This window comes from Crinia signifera, chromosome 2, assembly GCF_055691185.1.
Source record: "Crinia signifera chromosome 2, ASM5569118v1, whole genome shotgun sequence".
NCBI classification, from domain to species: domain Eukaryota; kingdom Metazoa; phylum Chordata; class Amphibia; order Anura; family Myobatrachidae; genus Crinia; species Crinia signifera.
Genome location: NC_139218.1, coordinates 67,275,935 through 67,299,736, shown reverse-complemented (window position 1 = coordinate 67,299,736; position 23,802 = coordinate 67,275,935). Strand labels below are relative to the sequence as shown.

At 45.7% G+C, this 23,802-nt stretch overlaps 1 protein-coding gene across 6 annotated transcripts in view; it reads left to right on the top strand.

Moving 5' to 3' along the window:
- Positions 1 to 23,802, top strand: part of ABR (ABR activator of RhoGEF and GTPase) — a 381,486-nt gene that overhangs the window by 210,246 nt on the left and 147,438 nt on the right. For all 6 annotated transcript variants that reach the window (XM_083172282.1, XM_083172287.1, XM_083172285.1 and 3 more), the window contains 2 exons: positions 15,617 to 15,802; positions 18,616 to 18,723. In XM_083172282.1, the coding sequence (XP_083028408.1) occupies positions 15,617 to 15,802; positions 18,616 to 18,723 (294 nt within the window). The remainder of the gene's footprint in view (positions 1 to 15,616; positions 15,803 to 18,615; positions 18,724 to 23,802) is intronic.

Sequence of the window (23,802 nt, the reverse complement as noted above, 5' to 3'; positions counted from 1 at the left end):
GAGAGCTACCAACAGTGCATGTTTTGCAGGTCTCCTCACAGAATCATAAGTGAGCTAATTAGCTCCACCTGTGGATCTTTTAAAATGTGTCAGTAATTAATGAGTGCAGCTGTGCAGCAGCTAGGTTGTCTGGAAAATGTGAACTGTTGGTAGCTCTCGAGGGCTAGGGTTGGCTACCACTGTCATAAGTAATGGGAGCCCGATCAGAGCAACAGTAGAACTGGTGGGTGCCCATTACTTTGGGTGCCTGAGAATATAATTAAATTCCCGGTACTTGTGTATTTTGGCGGCGCCCATCGCATCGCATACGATGGGATATCGCGCGATGCTGTACAATGTCATACAATTTTAAAATTGTATGACATTGTACATGGCATACAATGCGATGCGACGCGATTAAACATTGTATAAGCACCCTAATGGGTGCTTACATTGTGAAATGCACCCACACGGCACCCCCCCCCACACACTATTAACGTGAACCTGAAGCGTGGCGAGGGGCAGCGGTACGCGTCCTCCGACCTTTTATACCCCCACTATCCACGTCGGCGTGGAGTTGAGAATGGAAAGTGTGGCGAGCGCAGCGAGCCCCACGAGGGGACTCCAATACCTGTGAAGGTATCCACGTCCCCTCGCGGGGCATGCGATGAAACATCGCGCGATGCACATCGGGGGCGCCGCTATAATACACAAGTACCGAATCCCCCCCCCCCCCCCTTTGTTTCATCATTTTTATTCTGTCCCTAAGTGTAGTGCAGATGGTGTGATTCTAGGATAACTAGTTTTTCCCAAAACTCTGCTCATTACTTGCTTTTCTATTCCTTAAAGGCCCTATACACAGGTCCAGGTCTTTCTTGTCTGAGGGACAAGTTGGATCAGATTTACCTTCAGTTTCCCAGAAGGGCTACATACGATTTGGCATGTGATGTGCCATTTTGTTCATGCAATAAATCTTATGCGAATTCACATGGTGGGAAACAGGCTGCGGTAGCGGCGGATGGGCAGGAGATTTCAAAACTTCCATTCAAATGAATGGGAGGCTGCTAATTGGCTGAGAGAGAGCGTTCAGTCAATCAGCGGTCTCCCATTTACTTAAAGGGAAATCTCCTGCCAGCTAAAAAAGCACCTGCAATGTACACTGATGCATTTGATTCCGATAGATCATATGTGCTGCACATATGATCTACAGGAGCCGATCCGATGCACACAGGAACATGCATCGAGTAGGATCGGATGTCAAACAGGTCCGATTTGGCTGTTTCGGATAAAAAAAGGCCAAATGGGCCGTGTGTATGGGCACCTTTTAGGTTCAACATACCCTCCAACATGGCCCATACCATTAGGTACAAAATGCTCTGTTTCTGGACTTCCCTGCCAGTGGCAGTTACAGAGGTGGGGCTGCAGCACAGTCCAATATTCAAAAAGGGGAGTCACTCCTACTGCCACCCCAAACATCACTGTCAGTTGATGTGACCCCCCTCTTTGAATTTTGGTCTGTGCTGGAGTCCAACCTCTATAACTGCCACTTACAGGGAAGTCCAGGAACGGAGCATTTTGTACCTAATGGAATGGGTCATGTTGGAGGGTATGGGTTCAATACAATACACAACAATAGTCTATATTAATTGCCTGGTTGGTACCTGGGTATTTTTTGTAGTGTTTTCTTCTTGTATGTGTATTCTGCTTTCTACACCCCCTCATCCCATAAATTACTGTGGGGTAGATAAAAGTATAAAGCAGTGATAAGGGAGGAGAAGTGGCCCATGGCAACCAATCAGCTGCTCTGTATAATTCTACATTATGCAAATGATAGATGTTACTTCCTTGCTGATTGGTTGTCATGGGCCACTTCTCCTCTGGTTCTCTTCTCCCTTGTCATTGCTTCATATATCTGCCCCTGTATCTTTGGTAGAAACTTCTGTTTGTGTATCTGCAGTTCATATGCTGTACTGTAAGGGGAAGTTGGTGGTTTCTGTATGCTGCTAAATTTATAACAGGCTCTATATCAAAACCTAAAATAAAACTAGAGTATGACGTCATTTTTTAATAGTGGGAGGAAATCGCTCTAGAACATAACTTGAAGGTTACTTCAAAAGGCTATATATATATATATATTACATAGCATCCAAGTGTAATCTGTGGGATTTGTACAAGCATATACATTTATGTAAATGTTTTGCGGACCTCTCACTATCCTCAGGAAGTACACAATTCAAATAAACACAAAGGATTAATGTAGTCGGGTCACGTGACCAGGGTGGTGGCCAGCATGCCACAATATCTTGACTTCACTCTGTTCTCTGGTGCTTGCCATGACATCACCTGGCGCTCCCAGGAAAGTCTCACTAAAACTGGGGAAAAGAAAGAGTGAACATAATAATAAATAGAGATAGTTATAATTAGGAACGATATAGACATGTTGGGTACTCTTTACCTAGATGGGCGCCCATCGCGGGTACATTTATGTCTGGCCACGACGCGACCGACGCGATGCCCGCGATTTCCCATTGAAACCAATGTTAAACATGGAAATCGTGTCGGTCGCGGCCGGCTATAAATGTACCCGCGATGCCCGCGACGCGATGCTCACGATTTACCATAGGAATCAATGTTAAAACGCACGATGGACCCGATTTTACTGTTAAATGGCTCAATCCACCCGATCTGGCCATAGGAATCAATGTTAAATGGGCCACAGAGCCCATTAACCCTTAAATGTCCCCCCAAATTTTGAACGCCACCCCACGATCCACGCCAACACGAAGCGTGGCGAGCGCAGCGAGCCTGTGAGGGGCGGCGGTACGCGTCCTCCGACCTTTTCATGCCCTACTATCCACTAGGGCGTGGTGTGAGAATATAATAGTGTGGCGAGCGCAGCGAGCCACCGAGCCCGAAGCGTGGCGAGCGCAGCGAGCCCCGCGAGGGGACGCGGATACCTTCACAGATATGCGCGTCCCCTCGCGGGCTTCACAGGTGTCCATGGCGACGCGAACACCTGTGAAGCCCGCGAGGGGACGCGTCTACCTGTGAAGGTATCCACGTCCCCTCGCTGCGCTCGCCACGCTTCGGGCTCGGTGGCTCGCTGCGCTCGCCACACTATTATATTCTCACACCACGCCCTAGTGGATAGTAGGGCATGAAAAGGTCGGAGGACGCGTACCGCCGCCCCTCGCGGGCTCGCTGCGCTCGCCACGCTTCGGGTTGGCGTGGATCGTGGGGTGGCGTTAAAAATTTGGGGGGACATTTAAGGGTTAATTTGGCCTATTTGGCCCCAAATCGGGTCCATTGAGGCATTTAACAGTAAATCGCGGTCAATCAGCCGTTTTAACATTGTTCCCTATGGGAAGATCGCGGGCATCGCGGCCATCCCGATTTACCCGCGATCACCGCGATTTTTACCCCCGACGCCCGCGATTTCAATCGCTGGCGCCCAACTAAGTAAAGAGTACCACATGTTGTTCTACACTATGACAACAACTGTGATTAGACAACAGCAAATAGATCAACAAGATTTCATTGACATCAGTACATTTATAAGTCCACCACGTGCAGCGATTACTGCAGACACCCTTCTTGGCAACTGTCCACAAGTTCCTAGGCAACAGCCTGTGGTATGGGAACAACAAAAAATGGGGAAGCCACTGGCGCTTATAAAGATGAAATGGGCTTTCTTTAGACAGCTAGGTGTGGGTTCCCGGTCACCTACAGTAATCCTATGAACATGCGGAGGGACAATCCAAAACCAGCCACTTTGAAGTTAGTGTCTGTCCACTTGCAAGATTACAGTGGCTGGTTTTGGATTGTCCCTCCGCATGTTCATAGGATTACTGTAGGTGACCGGGCACCCACACCTAGCTGTCTAAAGAAAGCCCATTTCATCTTTATAAGCGCCAGTGGCTTCCCCATTTTTTGTTGTTCCCATATGTCTATTTCTGGAGTGTGATGGTCTCCGGGGGATCCACAGGCTGCTGATTATTAAATTAATCACCCTGATCTTGCGCCAGTTTGCATTAACCTTGTTGTTTAGAAACAGCCTGTGGTATGTTTTGCCTTTTTGGACAGTGACAAAGGGCGGGATGTTGTAACATCCGCAGCCCCTTGCCCCCCCCGTCGCCGGCTACCACATTATTAATAACCGCATATGTTCTAACATATGCGGTTATTAACGCAAGGGGCAGATCTTGCGATAAGAGCTGTCCCTTGCGATGCGGCGCCGGCACTGGACTTCCGGGTATGTGACCCGGGAGTCCATCTGCGCATGCGCAGAGTGACTCGCCGGCCGCAGGGCATGCTGGGAGGGATCCGTGACGGATCCCTCACACAGCGCTGCGGTAAGAAGCCCATAGGCTTCTGCAGGGAATCGCCAGCTTTTGCTGGCGATTCCCTCCGCAGCGCTGCCACTGCGGAGGGGGGTTAGAGCATACAAAAATGCGGTAAAAACCCCAATAACGGGGGTTTTACCACATTTCTGTCTTGGAGAATTGTCCCCAAAATGTGACACTGATGAAGGTAAAGTTGGCCTAGAACATACCTGTTGCTTCTGTTTGTCCTACAGGTACACAATGGGGTTAAGATCTGGCCTCTGAGCTGGGTTATCAAATTCTCTTATAGAAGTCCAGCATTGCCCTGAAAACATGACAGTTGGTGTTGTCCTTGTCTGAAGTAAAAGTTTTCGTGTTTGTAGAACTACCACAATGTAGGGAGCACAAAGTTAGCAAGAACATCTTATGCAAGAACATACACTAGCTGAAACAGGCATACAGGGTATCGCCACCACTTACATGCTGGTACTGTGCACTCTGGAATCAGATGTTGTCTTGGCAGTGGCCAAACACATCTATCTGATCTGAAAAGTGTAAATTGTGATTTCTCTCCATAACACTTGCCTCCATTATTTCGCGGTCCAGCTTGTGCGCTCTTTATACCATCGGAAGAGCTGGGCTGTAGTATTCATTGTGATTAGAGGTAATATGCAAGTGCATGGGGCTCGCTACAAAGTGTTGGTGAAACCAAGACATTAGTGTCCATTTAGAACTTTTAAGTAATGGCATGCACGGGACGACCCCTGTTTTTTTGCGGCTCCCTATTGAGTGCTCATGGGTTGCAGTTTGGGGGTCTTCCAGGGTAAGGAGCATTACTGCAATCACATTAAAGGGTGCATGTAAAGTTAGAGCTGCAGCCAAACACAGAAGCTCAAAACCTGATACTATTCTGCACAGTAATGGGGTATATGTGTAATATGCACCATATTCATATCGCACCGTGTATACAGCTTGCAATATCAATGCATGCGCCTGAAGTGACGGTATAGCAAGAAAACCGACTGTGCAGGCAGCACATTATTAACTAGATAGTGTACAATCTATATTATCGTTAAAATCTTACATCGCCTAAATCTTACATGGCCAAATTGCACTGTGCACGCTAAGAAGTACTGCATATCTTTTATACGGTTTGAGACGGTCATACGCATTAAGAGAATGTAATGGAGTGAGGAAAGCAGCAGGTTGGCTTAGCCTATACAGCTTTCAGATCACATTGCCGGGTTGGACCCAGGATGATATCTGGTCTGGCACTTTCACATTAAACCCGGGTCGCCCCCATTATACACCGTGCAACCCAGGTTTAGGGCGTGATGTATTAAGCGGAAAATGCGGTAAACCCCCCCCTTGTTTTACCGCATTTTCCTACGTATTAATACCCGGCCGAACCGATACCACATAGTAGGATATCGCCACCTTTGGGTGGCGATACCCTATAGAAGCCTATGGGCTTCTTTTCGCCACCTTGCTGACCCCCCTCTCCCCCTCCAGCTTACCTTCGTGCAGGTCCTTCTGGACCCCAGAAGGTAAACCCCTCCTCTCCCTAGCAAGGCCGCCGGATGTCCTTCCGGCTGCAGGGGGGAGGAGGAGGCGCCGGGGACAGCCTGCTTAGCTGTCCCCGGCATGAGGGGAGCAGTATGCGGCTGGGAGGTAACGGAGACCCCCCCCCCCCCCGCACACCACAGTGCAGGTTTCGCGGAGGGGCTCCGTCATCGCACCGTGATGCCAGACACATATGTTAGTACATATGCACTGGCATCGCGGCGGGCGGCGATGTATATTAATACATCCCTCCCTTAAACTTTCTTGTACACTGGGTCGATTTGTCAGGTTGATATAAGGCGGGTTTGAAGTGCGGTGTGAAAGGGGTATGAGTATGTAGAGCTGGAAGCAGCTACACGGAGCCACATTTAGTGTGGCTGCTTCTTCCCTGTTAAAAGATCTGTGTGTTAAAAGGAAAAGAGCTATTCAGCATACATTACAGAACGTATGTAAAATACATCATCTGCACTCTAGCAGGCACATTAACATACCCGCAGATCCAAATATTGCATGTTTGTTGTACAACGTTTATGCCTTTGGCATAAACTGAATATTGCTTTGAATGGTCTGAAATTGCCTGTCTTTGCCTTTATATAATCTGATTGTTTCAGTATTCCAAATATTTGCAATTATGTAAATGTCATTTTAATTTAATAAAAATGGGGAAGTGCTGTAAAACAATTGTTCTGTTCTCATGCTTTGGTGTATGACTTCCTTTTATTAATTTATTAGTGTGTGATCCAATGGGCCGTATTCATTGCAAATTCATTCATCCATATTCCTTGAAACCTGCAAGGGGAATTAATCGGCGGGGATCAGCGAAAACAAGCGATCCTTGCCGTTTAACCTCTGCGTCGGCCGCGCACACTATTCTATGTTCTGGGGGAATCAGCGAGGATTATCGCTGCATTTAGCCGTGAGCCTCGCTGTTTTATTGGCTACACACGCCGTTTGCCCCTCACTACGAAAACCTAGGGAGGTGAAAACGGCGTGTGCAGGGGGTCAGTTGAATAATGCACTCGCTGTCACAGCTCGCAAAAACCATTGAGTACACCCCAATGCGTATACTGCAATAACTGTTCAAAATGCAGCTATGAGCTTGGAGAAACGACCAATAGCCACTTCCATTAATCTGAGTGAGGTGAGCTGGGTGCGGTGGTGGGCGGGGCCAGTTGGTTCTCCATGCCTCTTTAACCACGTTACATATGCTCCTGGGGCAAAATAATTGTGGGAAGCTCCATTATAGTAGCTAGTAGCGCTTAGAATAAAACTACTGATTAGTTTTCTATAATTTGACTAGTATCCAACTGACTGCTATGTGCAGTGATGGGTACTAAGGGCGGGATGTATTAATATACATCGCCACCCTTCGTCATGCCCCCGCCGCGATGCCAGCGCATATGTACTAATATATGCGGCTGGCATCGCGGTGAGGCGACTGAGGCCCCCTGCTATAACTGTACTGTGGTTTGCGGGGGTCTCCGTCACCTCCCAGCTGCCTGCTTCTCCCCTGTAGCCGGGACAGCTCAGCGTGGCTGTCCCCGGTGCCTCCTCCCCCCTCTCCAGCCGGTAGGACGTCCGGCTGCGTTGCTAGGGGGAGGAAGGGCTTACCTTCCGGGGTCCAGGACCTGTAAGAAGGTAAGCCCAAGGGAGGGGGAGAGGGGGGGGGGGGGTCGGCGAGGTGGCGGGCAACAAAAAATACCCTGTCCGGCGATATCGGTGCGGCCGGGTAATAGTACATAGGAAATTGCGGTAAAACGGGGTTTTTACTGCATTTTCATTTTAATACATCTCGCCTATTTAACACCAGGCAATTTTAAAGCAGAAGTAGCCAGTTCACTGCTACTTCGTAGCTAATGCTCATGCATGAACTGAGTTACATAGTAACATAGTAATTAAGGCTGAAAAAAGACATTAGTCCATCAAGTTCATACCCATCTAACGTGTAACTACAGACTTGAGTAAGTCATATCTATAGGATTCCCTTAGTAGTCAAAAATGCATCCAGTTTTTATGTAAATTCATTAACAGTAGTTGCTGCAATTACCCCCACCGGCAATGAGTTCCAGAAATGTATTGCTCTAATGGTGAATAATCATCTTCTTAATTCAGTACGGAATTTCTTTTCCTCGAGCCTCAGTACATGCCGGCGTGTCCTAAGTATAGGTCTGTTAGTGAACAAATAATCTCCCAGTTCCATGTGATTCCCAATCCTGTATTGAACATACTAATCCTATCACCTCTCAACCTTCGTTTCACGCATGTATGCTGAGGATCCAATGGGGACAAAGGGATCCCATAGAATCCTTTTTCCATCCTGCACATCTTACCCATAGGAAAGAGAAGGGGTCCAGCAAGTGTCACCATCTGAAGATGGCAATAGTTCTCACAGCCAAGTTCCTCAAATTTGGTCTTATCAGAGCTTGAAGAATTTAGATTTTCTTGCTATTGAATGGCTAGGGCCTACCAAATCGGGACTAAAAGTTAATCATGAGACAATTGCAAGATCTCCTATATTGTCAATTATTATTCTGCATTCCTTGTTTACAGTTTGAGATTGTGTTTTTTTCCTACATGCCATCATATAGTTCCTTTGCCTCACACATTATGGCAGCTGTCTGTTATAGAGGAACCATGTTACCTGTAGTTTTAATTCGAGGAGACCCAGACGGGTGGATTCCCAGAAAAGTACTTCAACAAATAACTCTAATATTAAAATATGAATTTATTAAATAGTGTACTTATCAGCGGTTATTATAAGTATAATTTCTAATACAGCATACACATCAGCAAAGTCAGGAGCCCCGTCATCTGCGACAAGAGGCTGAGTTGATCTTAAATTCTTCCTGGCACTTCTGCATCCAGTGTTTCATCCAAGAATGAGGCTACTTTACACTGACAGAGTCCCAGCCATATAGTTCACAGAACACCTGGGCAAGCTGTTTCATAGGTGCAAAGACCAGACTGCAACATTATAATAAATGCAACTCAACTATGAATGTATTGTCCCAGGATTAAGACCAGGTTGAGAAACACTTGAAACCAGACAGTGACCTTTGTCTACTGGGAAAAACATATGTTAGAAACTAAAATATCTATATATAATCTATATCTCTCCTTTCTGCCCTACCATCATTTATATTCATACAGCAAACACCCACCATACTTGTAAAGATTATATTGTATACCAAAACAATTATACATGTACAGCATATCCCTACCAAGTTATGTTAAAATCCTTGCTGGGATAGAATTGAATTGTCATTATGCAACCTGACGTAGAATGATTACCTACTGTGTCAGCATTGGTATGTGTATTAAAGCTGATTAGACTAATCAAATATATACAATTTCATGAGTCCTGATACAATCTAGCTCAGGGAGAACATAATTGGCTAAATGTAAAAGCCTCCGAGTTCGGTGGCCATGCAGGATGCCGGCCGAACTGAGGTTTTTTTTTTTTTAAAGGGGCAATCATTTACAAGGCAAAACCATTCCTTGTATATGATTGCCGCTTTAAAAAAAAACAACCTTTGCGTTTGGCCAGCATACTGCATGGTAAATTAGACGCTGATACTCCATAGGGCAGAAGAATATACTACACAAGGTTATAATGGTTGCATACTGCAGAAGGATACCTAGTCCTATAGTACGTGATGCCAAGCACCTTTACATTTTGCATCTTATTTGCATCACAGATGCAGCGAGACACCACTCAAGTGTACTAAGGAGACAGGGCTGCAACTTTATCCACAAAATAATCAGATTATGCATATTACAATGTCGCAGATGAAGCATGACGGAGCTTGTCATAAGGAAAAGATACAGCAGCTGTGTAGTCTCTTCTGGTATTTATGGGAATAAGATGCACATTGTGAGAGAGAAAGACACTGCATGCAGAGGGTGCTGCCTGGCTTAACTGAAGCTGCACTGTATGTGGACAAATTGTTTATAGTGTACAAATACAGGTACTTGTTTCCTAGCACGGCGCCCATCGTGGGTCATAGCATACCTTAAGTTACGGATGGACGTGTCCGACGCGATTTTTGGCTATTTTTAGCCTTTTCCCGACAATTAAAAAATCGGGCCCATATGGCATGCGATGCGACCGGCGCGATTTAACATTGAATGCATTGTACTCAATGTTAAATTCCTATGTAAAATCGGGTCCATTGAATGCCATTATAATGGCATACAATGCGAACAATGCGATGGACCCTATTTTACATAGGGAACAATGTTAAATTGGCCAATGGACCCAATTTTTTTTATTGTATACCCACCCTGATGGGTAATTTGTATGTCAAATGCATCCCATTGTTAACGACACCCCACGATGAACGTCAACCCGAAGTGTGGCGAGCGCAGCGGTACGCGTCCTCTGACCTTTTCATACCCCCACTATCCACGTCGGCGTGGAGTTGATTTTATATAGTGTGGCGAGCGCAGCAAGCCACCGAGCCCGAAGCGTGGCGAGCGGACGCGTAATACCTGTGAAGTAATGCGTGTCCCCTCGCTGGGCTCGCCACACTATATAACATCAACTCCACACCGATGTGGATAGTGGGGGTATGAAAAGGTCGGAGGACGTGTACCGCCGACCCTCTCGGGCTCGCTGCGTTTGCCACGCTTCGGGTTGGCGTTCATCATGGGGTGGCGTTAAAAATGGGGGGGGGGGGGCATTTGACCCATCAGGGTGGGTATACAATGCAAATTGGGGTCTGGGGGGCATTTAACATTGGGCCCAATGTAAAATCGGGTCTCAGGGACCATTTTACATTGGTTCCAATGTAAAAATCTCGTCCATCGCATGCGATATGGTTGCATGCGATGCGATGGACGCAATTCTTTTTAGACCTGATGGATACAATTAAAAATCGCTGGCGCGTGCTAGGAAACAAGTACCCAAATACATATTGCACTAGAACACTGCAGGCTTAGATGATGCACATATTGACGCTGATTTTCAATTGAGAAAATTGCACAGACCCAACTGGCGGTGTTTGGCATACAGCGAAACAGTGGCGGATCTAGACTTCTATTCTGGGGGGGGGGGGGGGGTTTACTGTTTAAACGTGACCCTCCCCCTCCAGTCCTGACTCCTCCCCTTCCCATTCCTGACTCCTCCCATTGTAAGACTGTCTCTCTCCCCCCCAATAATAATAAAAAAATAAAAATAAAAACAATAATAAATGTCAAAGAAAAAACCCTGCATGGGGGTCTGCATTGCAAACACAAGTTTTTTTAAAATATATATTCGCTTGCATGGGGGCTAGGCGGAGGGCTTTTTCCAATCGACAGCAATTTGACATGTCACAGTTGCTACTACAGTATATGTAACTGAGTATTTTATTCTGATGGTGAGTAAGGGTGGGGGTAGAGGTAAGGGAAGCAGGAAATTTTTGGGAACAATGGGTATCGTAATCAAATAGGTTTGAAAGTAGAGTAATAAATTATCGGTATTATTTGGGTAGAACCACCAAATGTGTATAAATGTACCCTCCTCTGTGCAACCCCTCCAGCACCTATCTGAAGTGTCCGGGAACATAGTTTTTAAATTAAAAGGCATATAGTACCAGCGATATAGCAGTTTAATATAAGTTTTCTTTCATTTTCACACATATTGAACTGGAGGCAGCATTGTCCCAGATTTCAACCTACCTTGTTCTTGTTAACCCTGTGGCCCATAACCCTTGAAAAGAGCAGGACTGCTACTCTGGAGCCCCTGTATGCAGTGAATCACTGATTATGCAGATAAAATTAAAATACAATGCTGTCCAGTGTTTGTGGGCTACATGCAAAAGCAGCCTGTATTTGCCGAAATGTAAAAATAATGTATTTGCTCCCCTTGGAAAGTAATTCTTCCCCTCCCCCCTACTTTGCTTCTGACCAAATGGATCCATGCATAGTGGGCTTGTCCTACTGCAGTATACTTTAGGGGTGGACCAGACTCTTATTATTTAAGCACCTCCCCCAAAAAGGAATCATGCTGTGATATGCAGGTAGGAGATGTCTCCCCTAAGAATTGGGCGAAGTCTCCCAATTGGCAGAAGTCTCCCCTAAGAATTGTGAGCCAGGGTAGAATGTACACATGTATAGTGCACGTGGCAGGCAGGGCCAGCTCTACCATTAGGCAGCTTTAGGCATCTGCCTAGGGCGCCGGGATCTGGGGGGGGGGGGTTCACTAAATTGAAAAATCAAGGATGTCTATGAGGATCCTTTTTGTACTTAATGCTGGTGGTGGCTGTGGAACTTCTAAGACCTCACCTCCATACCTTCCCTTAAGACATACTTCCCTACATTGCTGCCCCCTCCTTCTTGTACTCTGTTGTGGGTGGCAAAGGGGAGGGTGCAGAGGGCCTCCAGGGAAAGCAGGGGACTTGCCCACCTTCCTGGGGGGTAGGTTGAAGTTTTGCCTAGGGTGCTGAGAAGCCTTACCCCGGTTCTGGTGGCAGGCACTGTATGGAACTGCTCTTACCCAAGGCTGGTATGTTCATTTTATGTTTTTCATCCTTACAGAGGGCTGGAGCCAGAAACATCTAGTATAGTTTCTAGTGCACAGTATTATTCATAGTGCTGCTGGGGTTGATCCCCTTGTTCCCCATTTCAGGAAAGTGCCTGTTAAATGTGACACTTGGCATTTCTTACTGCTGGGTGGAGCATAGAAGTAAAAATCTATGCCGTTTTGGGGGGTTTTATCAACATGCTCAAAAACTAACCATAGATTATAAGGAGAGCTTCAGTCTGCAAAACACTCCCTTATTCTCAAATATGAAAGACTGTAATTATTAACATTCACAATGTTTGTTCTGTAAATAGTACCTCTAGATGTTGGCTGCAACGCTTGGTACACCCTATAAGATTGCACCAAGTGTAGAATAATGCAAAACTCAAGGCAATCACTACCCAATCAGACTTTGCGCAGCAGTTCTAAAATGACGCAAATTAAGTAGTTTGTGCAGTATATGCTGTATCAGGATCTCATCTACGGATTTTGGACAGTGTACACACTGCTGGCCACACATTAGACCATCTTTCCTCCAACCATCCAACTAGTTGGTTGGTTGGACTTAAAATCTGGTACTGGATGGAGGCAAATGCCAATAAACAATTTGCTCACAAACTCAGGAGAATGGACAAAAACATTCAGTGAAATTGTTTAAGTCAAATAGGTCCAACTACAGTACATTGTCTGAGTGATTTGGGAAACAAATGACTTAATTACAAATTACATTTGCCCCCATCCAGTACCAGATTTTCATTCCATCCAACCATGTTGAGAAATAATGTGGCAAGAGACAAGTACCAGTCAATTGGCTGCCATGTCATAGGCTGTGTTTGAAAAATGGCAGGGACTGGTTGGTTGGTATCTCTGTATAAGGCTTAGTAAATAGGCCCCATGGAGAGGTAGCATGGAGAATGCATGCCATCCTCACCGCTTACAAGGAACTTTCCCGCTACTACGACTCACGGACTCAACGGTTCCCTGTGCACAGTTCTCACCACTATATTAACGCACCATTGCTTCTGTTTTAGCTAAAACTCCACCGACTGATTACTCAGCACATAAGCTGCATACAGACATCCAGCTTCCATCTCATACAGGTATCCTACTTGAAGTAGGCACATGTAATAATGTGTATCCTGTTATCACACAGTTTTTAAAGCACCACTCACTTAGTATCCTAGATTTTGCCAGTGTTAATCTAGTCAGACAGTCCACCAGTGACTCTACCTAAGTTATTTGCCCTGTCTCACTGCTTCTGTGAATTCTAACTAATGAGTAAAAGAATCATTAATGCCTCTGGTTTTACCCACACCAGTTCTCATAAACTTTTCCTAGTTCTGTGCTCAAAACAAATACAAAATCTATGCCACACACACACCGTAGTGCCCCATTTATATATTGTGCCACACACGCACGCAGCAGTAGTGCCCCATATTTATAGTTTGGACCCCCCCACGCACAGGATGCCGCGTGTTTAGAGCATGACATACACACAGGAGTGCCCCATGTTTATAGTGTGCCCCACACACAGGAGTGCTTCATATTTATAACAATATTATAGCAGAGACATTCCAATGAAATCAAATGAATAGTCCCTTACCAGCTATGTACAGATCCGAGGAGGACATTGTATTCCTTGGCAGTCTGCTGTTGTGCATATGCCTGGTGTTTACTCAACTCCCCACAACCAGACATGGTGCAGCTCCCTGTGGCTAGTGAATTTCCTACTCACTGCTGTACATGCTGCAGCTTCTGGTGGTGTAGCCAATTTTGGGCGATTGCGACGAATCGGGCCGTGAAATTGGGCCAAAATTGGCTCGGTTGGATGTCCCCTCAGGTCCGATGCGTGGTCCCGTGTGCATCGGACCTGAGCAGGCGGTCGAACTGACCACTCGTCCTGGGACCTCCTACGCATGTTGCGTGGTCCAGCCAGCTGGTTGGGTGGCAGGCAGTGGTTGTTGGGAAGCGTCGCGGGGCGGGCAGCGGGTCCAGCGGATGGGAACTGAGTGAATAGCGCTATTCGCCAGGTGGTGGTGCAGGAAGCTGGATCTCAGCCAATCAGCGTCCAGCCAGTATATTCAAATTCAGCAGCGCTTCCCTCGCTATTCACCTAAGGACAAGTCAGACCCAGTGTATGGGGACTTAAGTCTCCTCCCCATTCCCAGCTGCGCTTCAGCAATCCATGGCATGGTCACTTCTTCCCGTTGCTGGCTGTGTTTCAAGGAGAAGAACCAGATCTATCATCTTGGGGTGAGAAGCTAGAGTAAATGGGGGTTAGATTATTAGTGCATTCTATAAAAATCTATATAGCCACTGATTGGTAGCCATGGCCATCTTCTCTAGTGGCTCACATTTCCACTCTCTGCTTCATACATCTACCTGTAAAGGGGCGGCACACACTTTTCCCCGTGACGGGCATGCAGCACTCCTGTAACTAACTATGGGGGTGCTTTGCAACTGATCTTTTTATTAACTTGTAAAATCTAGTGTTCAAGACCAAAATCTTAGTTGCCATGACGACCTGGAGTATGGGATTTGTCGAGCACTGAAACAGAGACCAATACCTTGTGGGTCTAAAATATATTCTTATAAAAACAGTGACTACCCTTTCTCCTAGTGAATTTACTTAATAACTCATTAGGAACTAGAGTTTACATACTGGATATGTATGAATAATGGCTGGATACACGGAGAGGAACACCTTTTTAGCATTATAAACCATTTGATAATGTTTTGGGTTATACTAGGTACATGTTTTATGTCACATACCTGGGGGCATCATGGTTCAGGTGCCTAGTGCTTCTAAAGGCATGTACACACGCTTCGATGTGGCGGCCATGGATACCGATTGGATGTTGATGGCCGCCGGGACCCGGCGTCGAACAGGAGGGGGGGAGGGTACAGCAGTGCGATACCGCAAGGACACCATACGGGAGGGAGAATGTTGCATAGAGCAGCATGTAACTGCCTTCGTGCCAGGAAAGTCTATTTTCTGCTTTCGATCCCGGTGCCGCGGGGCTGCACATGGGGATCAAATCTGCATAGAAGACAGTCAACATGTTTCGGTTCAGTAATTTTTTATTCGATTTTGCTTCTATAAGCAAAATTTTATCGACAACTACCCTGAATCGAAGCGTGTGTTTGGGGCATAAGAGGGGAGGTTCCGTTCGAAGCTTTTGTCTGTATGATATGTGAATGTCTGTCCCCAATCTACTCTAACGGTTTTGTGTTTTTTTTGTTGCAGCCCATGAAGCCACTTAAAGCCACTGCCACAACGTCACAGCCAGTTTTAACCATGCAGCAAATAGATGCCATATTTTACAAGGTCCAGGACATCTATGAGATCCACAAGGATTTCTATGACAACCTCTGCCCTTGTGTGCAAGAATGGGACAACAAGACAACGGTCGGACATCTCTTCCAAAAGCTGGTAAGATTACGCTAAAGAAAATGGCAAATGGGGTCACCCGCATAAGTTGGTTTTTGTTTTATATATAATTAGCCTTTCTTCACAAATGATCTGCATAAAGCTACAAACAGGTCTCTTTGCTTCTTTTCTGCTGCAGAAGATGGGACTGGAAGGGATTTTCATGAATGGACCTGAATTGCCACCGATGAGCTCCCCTTAGGGCCGCCTGTGTTACAGAATGACAGGTGTACTGCCCCAGCCCAAACACTGCCATGATACATTCCTGACAGAGGAGCAGTCATACCCAATGTACCAAAACCTGCTATGCTGAATATTATTTCACATAAACCCCATTATCTGGCACCTAGCATATGGGAACTGCTCTTTATAGAGAATATGGGGGGAAATTTACTAAGATGGGAGTTACATTTCAGATTGGATGTTGCTATGTACAACCAATCAGATATTATCTTCTAGAAGATGCTAAATAAGAAGTGGTTTCTGATTGGTTGCCCATAGCAATATCCCAATCGAACTCCTATCTTAGGAAATTTCCCCCTTTGACTGCAGAACAGTAGCAATGGCTGCAGAATACAAGTGCCCAGCAGCATCATTCTGCACCTGTGTATCATCACCTTTTATACATGCTGTACATCCGCGAATCAGCGATTTGAAGTGAAATTAACCCATTCTTTTTATGCTCCATATATATCGGACACCTGTGCCAGCTACATCGAACCTATTTTTATTTTAATGTGGAACAAAGCTCCAGTATGGAAATGGATATTTTAATTTGTGAGAGGCATTTGTATGCATTACATGAAAGTGGTCCTTCTCTTTCATCAGTTCTATTTCCTCAGCGTTTGCTGACTGGGGGCAGTGTCTCAGAGTGGGCAGTACTATTTGTATATACTGAGAGCACAGAAAATGATAATGCTTTGATCTGGTTTTCGGTTTTCTTTTTAAAACACAAGTAAAGCTCCTATTTGACAAACAGATACATCAAAGACTAAATAATAAATTATATAACTGGAGCGTTTTCAACGAAGTATCTCCGTGATGCACGCTCTCTCTCGCCTGCAGCGTGTTGCCATGTTAGGAGGATAGTGACTGATGGCTAGGCAGACTTGCTTTGCAGAACTTCAGTGTGCATTGGATTATTCATACTGGGAAAGGAATATCACATAAAAGAAAGTAGTAAGCTGGAGAATGATACATCACCAACCAACCTTCTCCTAAATGTCATTTTTCAAACACAGCTTGTAACGTGGCAGTAACAGTGATCCCGACCCCCCCCCCCCCCCCAAAAAAAAATAGTAGGCCCCTGGGACCCCTCACTTACAAAAATTCGGGTCCTACCTAACCTTTTCTGGGTCCCAACAGAATAAAGCTTCCATTCCCCTTCATCCCAGCATGGCACATACCGAAGCCTCGGTACTTATATTTTAGTTGGGCGCCCACTAAGCTATTTGCTTAGTTTTTCGTGTGCCCTCGCGGGGCTCGCCACACTATATAAAATCAACTCCATGCCGACATGGATAGTGGGGGTATGAGCGTACTAACTATAGTGGGCGCCCAACTAACATATAAGTACCGAAGCCTCCTCTCCCCCACATGGCATATATCCTGAGCTGAGGGCGGACCCGAGCCTATTTTTTTCCTGGTAAGCAAACATAGTTTTTAACACCTCTCACTGTGGCTAGTGGTGGGGGTTTTAGTTCAGGAATTGATCAATGCATTTAAGCTTGCAGCCCATCGCCAATGTACCCCATTTCACTTAATTTTTCGGTACTTATGTAATATCTGGGCTCCCGTTTTTCTTATGAGACCGCGTCCCCTCGCGGGGCTCGCTGCGCTCGCCACGCTTCGGGCACGGTGGCTCGCTGCGCTCGCCACACTATATAAAATCAACTCCATGCGTATTTGGATAGTAGGGGTATGAAAAAATGGGGTCTATTTAACATGGGAGCCCAGATAATACATAAGTACCAATTTTTCTTCTTTCTAAAGTGATCATGACATACTTAAAATTGGAAAGTAACATAAAGACCATCTCGGACAGGTGTAGAAATGCTCTGTGACCTTTAAAAACCCCTCAGCAGCCTTATCCTTCACAATTTCACAGGGAGGGACGTGTATCTACAAGAGGCTAACAGTGTTACACGTGTTGAGGTGCGTTGTGTCACTTAGTGAAGGGGGCGCTTGGCAACTATAATGTTTCTTAAATTGATTAGTCTAGGATGCTGCATACAGTATTTGCAGTTTTCTGAAGTGTTACAGGAAAGAGTGAATACAAGAGGGAATCACTGTTAACTCCAGTAAGATTACAGTAATGATTATCTGAAATCATTATATTACTCTTGTTATGGCGCTTCTTTCTTCTTATGGTCTGTATGCCAGCCTGAATACTAAACATCATGGATTAACGTAATCCTCTCTTGGCCTGTTGGATGAAACGCTACTCAAGTTTAAAATTCCTGTTTTCCTGTAAAATATACAGTGTTTTGTCTTTAGCGGTAATGTAATCCTTGCCGTTTTTTTTTTTTATTTTTTTATTATTATTATTTCATCTTTTATAAGAAAACTAATTTGTCACTTTAGTCACTGGTTCTGTGTCCCAGTATCTGCCAGCCCATGTTGCACCATTGCTGTAACCTGTTGTCATGGAAACCTAGGCCCTGGCAGCGTCAGGCTGACATAGATGAGTTCTTTCTTACAGCTATTACTTTCGTATGCCTTGTGAATGGGGGGGGGGGGGTAGGTAATGTGCATCCTCTAATCTTAATTTTTTGTAACTTTGTGTGTGACCTTCACTCTCCTTGTTTCTCTATCAGGTCAGCCAGCTGGGAGTGTACAAGGCCTTTGTGGATAACTACAAATGTGCCCTGGAAACGGCGGAGAAGTGCAGCCAGTGTAATAACCAGTTTAATAAAATCTCAGAGGTAAGATATGAACCTGACAGTATGGTAACTTCTGGTAATGATCGCTGCTCGCTCGCTGCTTCTCTTCTATGTAGAGCAGTGACTCTGGGAAAAATTTTTTTTTTGACAATTCCTTAAAGCAGATTTACCCCCCCCCCCCTCCCTCCCTCCCTCCTGGCCCTTTGCATATATTATTATGTGTAGTTGAACTTGTGAGCATCTAATATGATTCTGTGCATTGCTTGTAGGATGCTAGTAAATCTCCATTAATCAGTGACATGTGATGTATCTTCTCCATAGGTAAAAATAAAGGGATGGCAACACACTGGCTAATAGGTAGCTGTGGTCATTGTTACCTGCAGGTTGGGATCATTGGGTCGACCACTGAATGTCGACAGGCTTTAGGTTGACACCCTCAAAATGTTGACATGGGTTTAGGGTGACAGGGTCTTTAGGTAGACACAAGCATTAGGTCGACATGGGTTTTTCACATTTTTGTGTCCCGAATGTTGACATGGATGCCGTATTGGTGCACCGTGTCCTCTATGTGGTGCACACTATTCTATTCTCCCTCCACGCCCTAGTGGGTAGTAGGGCATGAAATACCGCCTTGTCCGCACATGTCAGCTTGACCTTTTGACTGTCGACCTTGGCCATGTCCGCTTAATGACCTTTTGAGTGTGTTGACCTAATGAATGTCAACCTTCCTGTGGTCGACCTAGTGGCTGTATACCGTTACCTGCCCTGTGGGAAGATGCATTACCTCAGACTTTGTATAGTTTGAGGGTATATATAAGGTATTAACCATCCTGGCAAAACACAAGGGAATAATGCTGCAATATTATACATTTTCATTTATATGGCTAAAGCAGGGCTTAACTGTGAACATTACATGCATGTAAGATTCTATGTGATTTCTTGGTCTCCTACATGTAATGTCTACGCTGGATGTCACTAGCATAATGTCATTCTGTTATGTCAGAAAATTCTGAGCACTGTTATTGAGACCTCATTCAGAGCTGACTGCATCTTGTGACACAGCTTAGCCAATAGCGGCGCTGTGCAGGGGATGTCGGAAGAGAGTTGCCCTACAGGTGTTTTTTTTGTTCACTGTATGTAATGTATGGTAAGCATTTGACTTATCACCTTACATCCAGTGCTTGCAGAACAACCTTTACTCCTGTTCTTTATTCATAATCATTAGCCATTACCTGCTGCTAAATAAGGTTTCACCTAAGAATTTCAACACCCTAAGAATGTTTTTTATTCTTTATTCTTTTACGCTGTCAAAGTGTAATGTAATACTAATCTTAATGTATACAGTGCTTCTTTATATTGTGCTGGGACAGTAGGAGCCCATCTCATCTATCTTCCTTAAGGCCCCCATACACTAGGGCGACTTGTCCTTAGGACAAGTCGCCCCCGACTTCCCCCTGAGCTTCCCCGGCTGCTCCCCGGGGGAGCTTGATTAGATTGGCACTTGATGTGCCATTTTTTACATGTGATAAATCGTCTCGATTTATCACATGTAAAAAACCCGGGGAGCAGGGGGGGCGGGGGGGGGGGCTACAGAGCAGGGGGGGCTGGTGACGCTAGCGGGGGACACAGGCGGCATAGAGCCGGGCAGAGGGAGCCGGGAGCTGTCAGTGCTAGAAAAAAAAGCCTATACAATGAATGGGCAGCCTGTGATTGGCTGAGCGCTCTCTCAGCCAATTGCTGACTGGCTGAGAGAGCGCTCAGCCAATCACAGGCCGCCCATTCATTGTATGGGCTTTTTTCCTTATATGCAGTACTGACAGCTCCCGGCTCCCCCTGCCCGGCTCTATGCCGCCTGTGTCCCCCGCAGCGTCCCCAGCCGCCCCACTAGGTCCCAAGTCGGGTGGTCGGACGTGCAGCAGGTCCGACCACCCGACGCAGATCCGATGCGCACGGGACCGCGCATCGGATCTGAGGGGACATCAAAACTAGACGATTTTGGTCCGATTTCGGCCAGATCCGACTGATCTGGCCGAAATCTGACCAAAATCGGCTAGTGTATGGGGGCCTTTAGTCCATGGCTCACCATGGCTATCCTATTGTTCTCAGCTGCAGTACAATACATAGAACAATAGAGTAGGGGATTAGCAGAGTAATTCAATTACTCATTTAATCCTATTATAGAGATAGATAAGAGTGGCTCCCACTGTTTATTGGTGATCTTTGTAAACTGGAAACCCGTAATAAATTCCTTTAAACCATAACATAAAGACTACTACCTAAGCTGTAAATGTCTTATACACAGATGTGCCCACATACACCAATCCTTAAATCGCTCCAAATAGCCCCATGTGGTGTACCATAAACTTTGCTTGTTCTTAACCATTTGAGTGCCAACATCTGAGAGATGTGCAAAATATCCAGTAAAACTGCCAGCGTCACATTTGTTATATACATTCAAATAAAAAATGTGTAAAAAAAAATGTGTGTGTGTATATATATTTCCTGTATAAGGTAAACATTACAGGTCATTATGATGAATAAAAATGTTTGCTTGCCAATTTTCACACCTACACCTATTTTTGACAAATTCGCTTGGCACTCAAAGGGTTAATTATGCAACTTAATATGCTACTTTTTAACAATTATTTTTGCAACAAAAATAGGTACTTGTTTCCTAGCACGGCGCCCGTCGTGGTTAATCGCATACCTTAAGTTAAGGTATGCGATGGACGCGATTTTCTGTCAATTTTGAGTCATTATTGCCGGCAAGGGTAAAATCGTGTTGATCGCGTCCATCGCATGCCATTATAATGGGTATTCAATCCCTGCAGCTATTTTGGACGGGGGAAATAGTGGCTACCGCCTATTCAATGCTGTCTTGTCCAACAGCATTGAAGAGGCAGATCGACAGAATGGGCCAGACTTGCCGATCACCACCAAATCTAGATAATTTACGGCCATTTACGCAGACACACCCCCTTTTTCACCAATCTCCAAGACATTGAATTCCGCCTGGCGATATGCTGTCGAGCAAAACGAAAACGGGCCAGAGTCATGGCTGTCGGGACGGATGGACAGTCGTGACCCGGGGTTGAATACCCCCCTTAGACACATGAGTAGTCGTCCGACTCAACTGTTAGAAACATTGTGTTTTCGCTCTACTCTGAATCCAGGCCTTCAGTACACTATTAGCCATTCGAGACCCAATTTAGGAAAAAAAGTATTCTGGCATGGGAATCACTAGCTGTGGCAGAGAGGTTGTTATGCCTGTAATGCAGAAAGGATAGATGTAGGAGGACACATGTAATTCTGGATGGAAACCGTTCACCATGGCTGTCTGTCAATCATACCATTTGGATGTAGCGACACCAGGCTACATCCATTATAGACTTTTTTTTTTTAAAGTGGAACATTATCTTTATAGCTGTAAAATAAGCCTTATATTCAAGGCAACCCTGTTCCTCCTTGTGTCAGGTTATCACCGAATCTCCAGCACTCCCTACAGCAGCTACTTAAAAAAAAATGTCAAGACATTATTACTCTGTATAATAGAATATAGGGTACTTGTGTATTTTGGCGGCGCCCATCGCATCGCATACCATAACGCATACGATGGTATACGTTGCGACGCGATGTCGTACGATAGTGCACGATGGCATACAATTTTGAAATTGTATGCCATTGTACATGGCATACGATGCAATGCGATTAAACATTGTATAAGCACCCTAATGGGTGCTTATACATTGTTAAGCACCCAAATGGGTGCTTACAATGTTAAATGCACCCCCCCCACTATAAACCCGAACCCGAAGCGTGGCGAGCGCAGCGAGCCCGCGAGGGGCGGCGGTACGCGTCCTACGACCTTTTCATTCCCCCACTATCCACGTCGGCGTGGAGTTGAGAATAGAATAGTGTGGCGAGCCACCGAGCCCGAAGCGTGGCGAGCGCAGCGGATACCTGTGAAGCCCGCGAAGGGACGCGTTTACCTGTGAAGGTATCCGCGTCCCCTCGCGGGGCTCGCCACGCTTCGGGCTCGGTGGCTCGCTGCACTCGCCACACTATTCTATTCTCAACTCCACGCCGATGTGGATAGTGGGGGTATGAAAAGGTCGTAGGACGCGTACCGCCGCCCCTCGCGGGCTCGCTGCGCTCGCCACGCTTCGGGTTCACGTTTATAGTGGGGGGGTGGCGTGGGGGTGCATTTAACATTGTAAGCACCCATTTGGGTGCTCAAAAGCACCCTTTAGGGTGCTTATACGATTTTTGATCGTATAGGGGGTCAAAATCGCGTCGCATCGTATGCCATCGGGTGCATGGCATGCGATGCGATCTGTTCGTCGTACGACGGACATCGGGGGCGCCGCCAAAATACACAAGTACCGAATATAGTATTGTTTTTGAATCTTAGGAAATAATTCAACTTTTTTCCCTGCTATTTGAACAATGATAATGATACTATAATCTAAGCTCCAGGGAACAATAAAGTATTCTACATTCCAATTCTTAACAAAAATCCTCCACCTGGCGTCATTGCTGTAACTTGGCATTACAATTACAGGCCATTATCTGGAGGGATAAGGAGAAGTGAAGGTTACTCTACTTATGGCTCAGATGTCTCCCCGAGAGCACCCTAGAGTGCGCTGCCATTTCTGCTTTCTCTGGTTAGGTTACAGAAATCCGTGTATTTTACAGCTCTCATCTTCCCTGCCTAATGCCTTTGACATTTCTTTGTAAGGTGTCAGCATATTCCAATGACCGCATCAAGAAAGACATTTTTTCAGAAATCAGTAGAGCCCCAGCCACTGAATGTACCATAGCATGGAATATATTAATCAGTCTGTTTCCATTGCCAAAGCCTTATCCAGCTTATATCTTCATTTACAATATTTCCCGTGGCTGGCCACCGCTCCTAAGGCAAGCTCAGCGTTACAGTTCATTTGTAGTCCTCATTAATTGCCATTATGCCTCTGCGGAGGAAGCCATCAGTGTGATGTGTATGACTGGCTGAAGCTTCCGGGGATTAGTTACTTGGTAGAGGATTCTCTACGCTCTCCCTTCAAGCATTTCAGCGTATTTCAATGTAATCTAGAACAGATATGTACATGATTTCCCACTTGC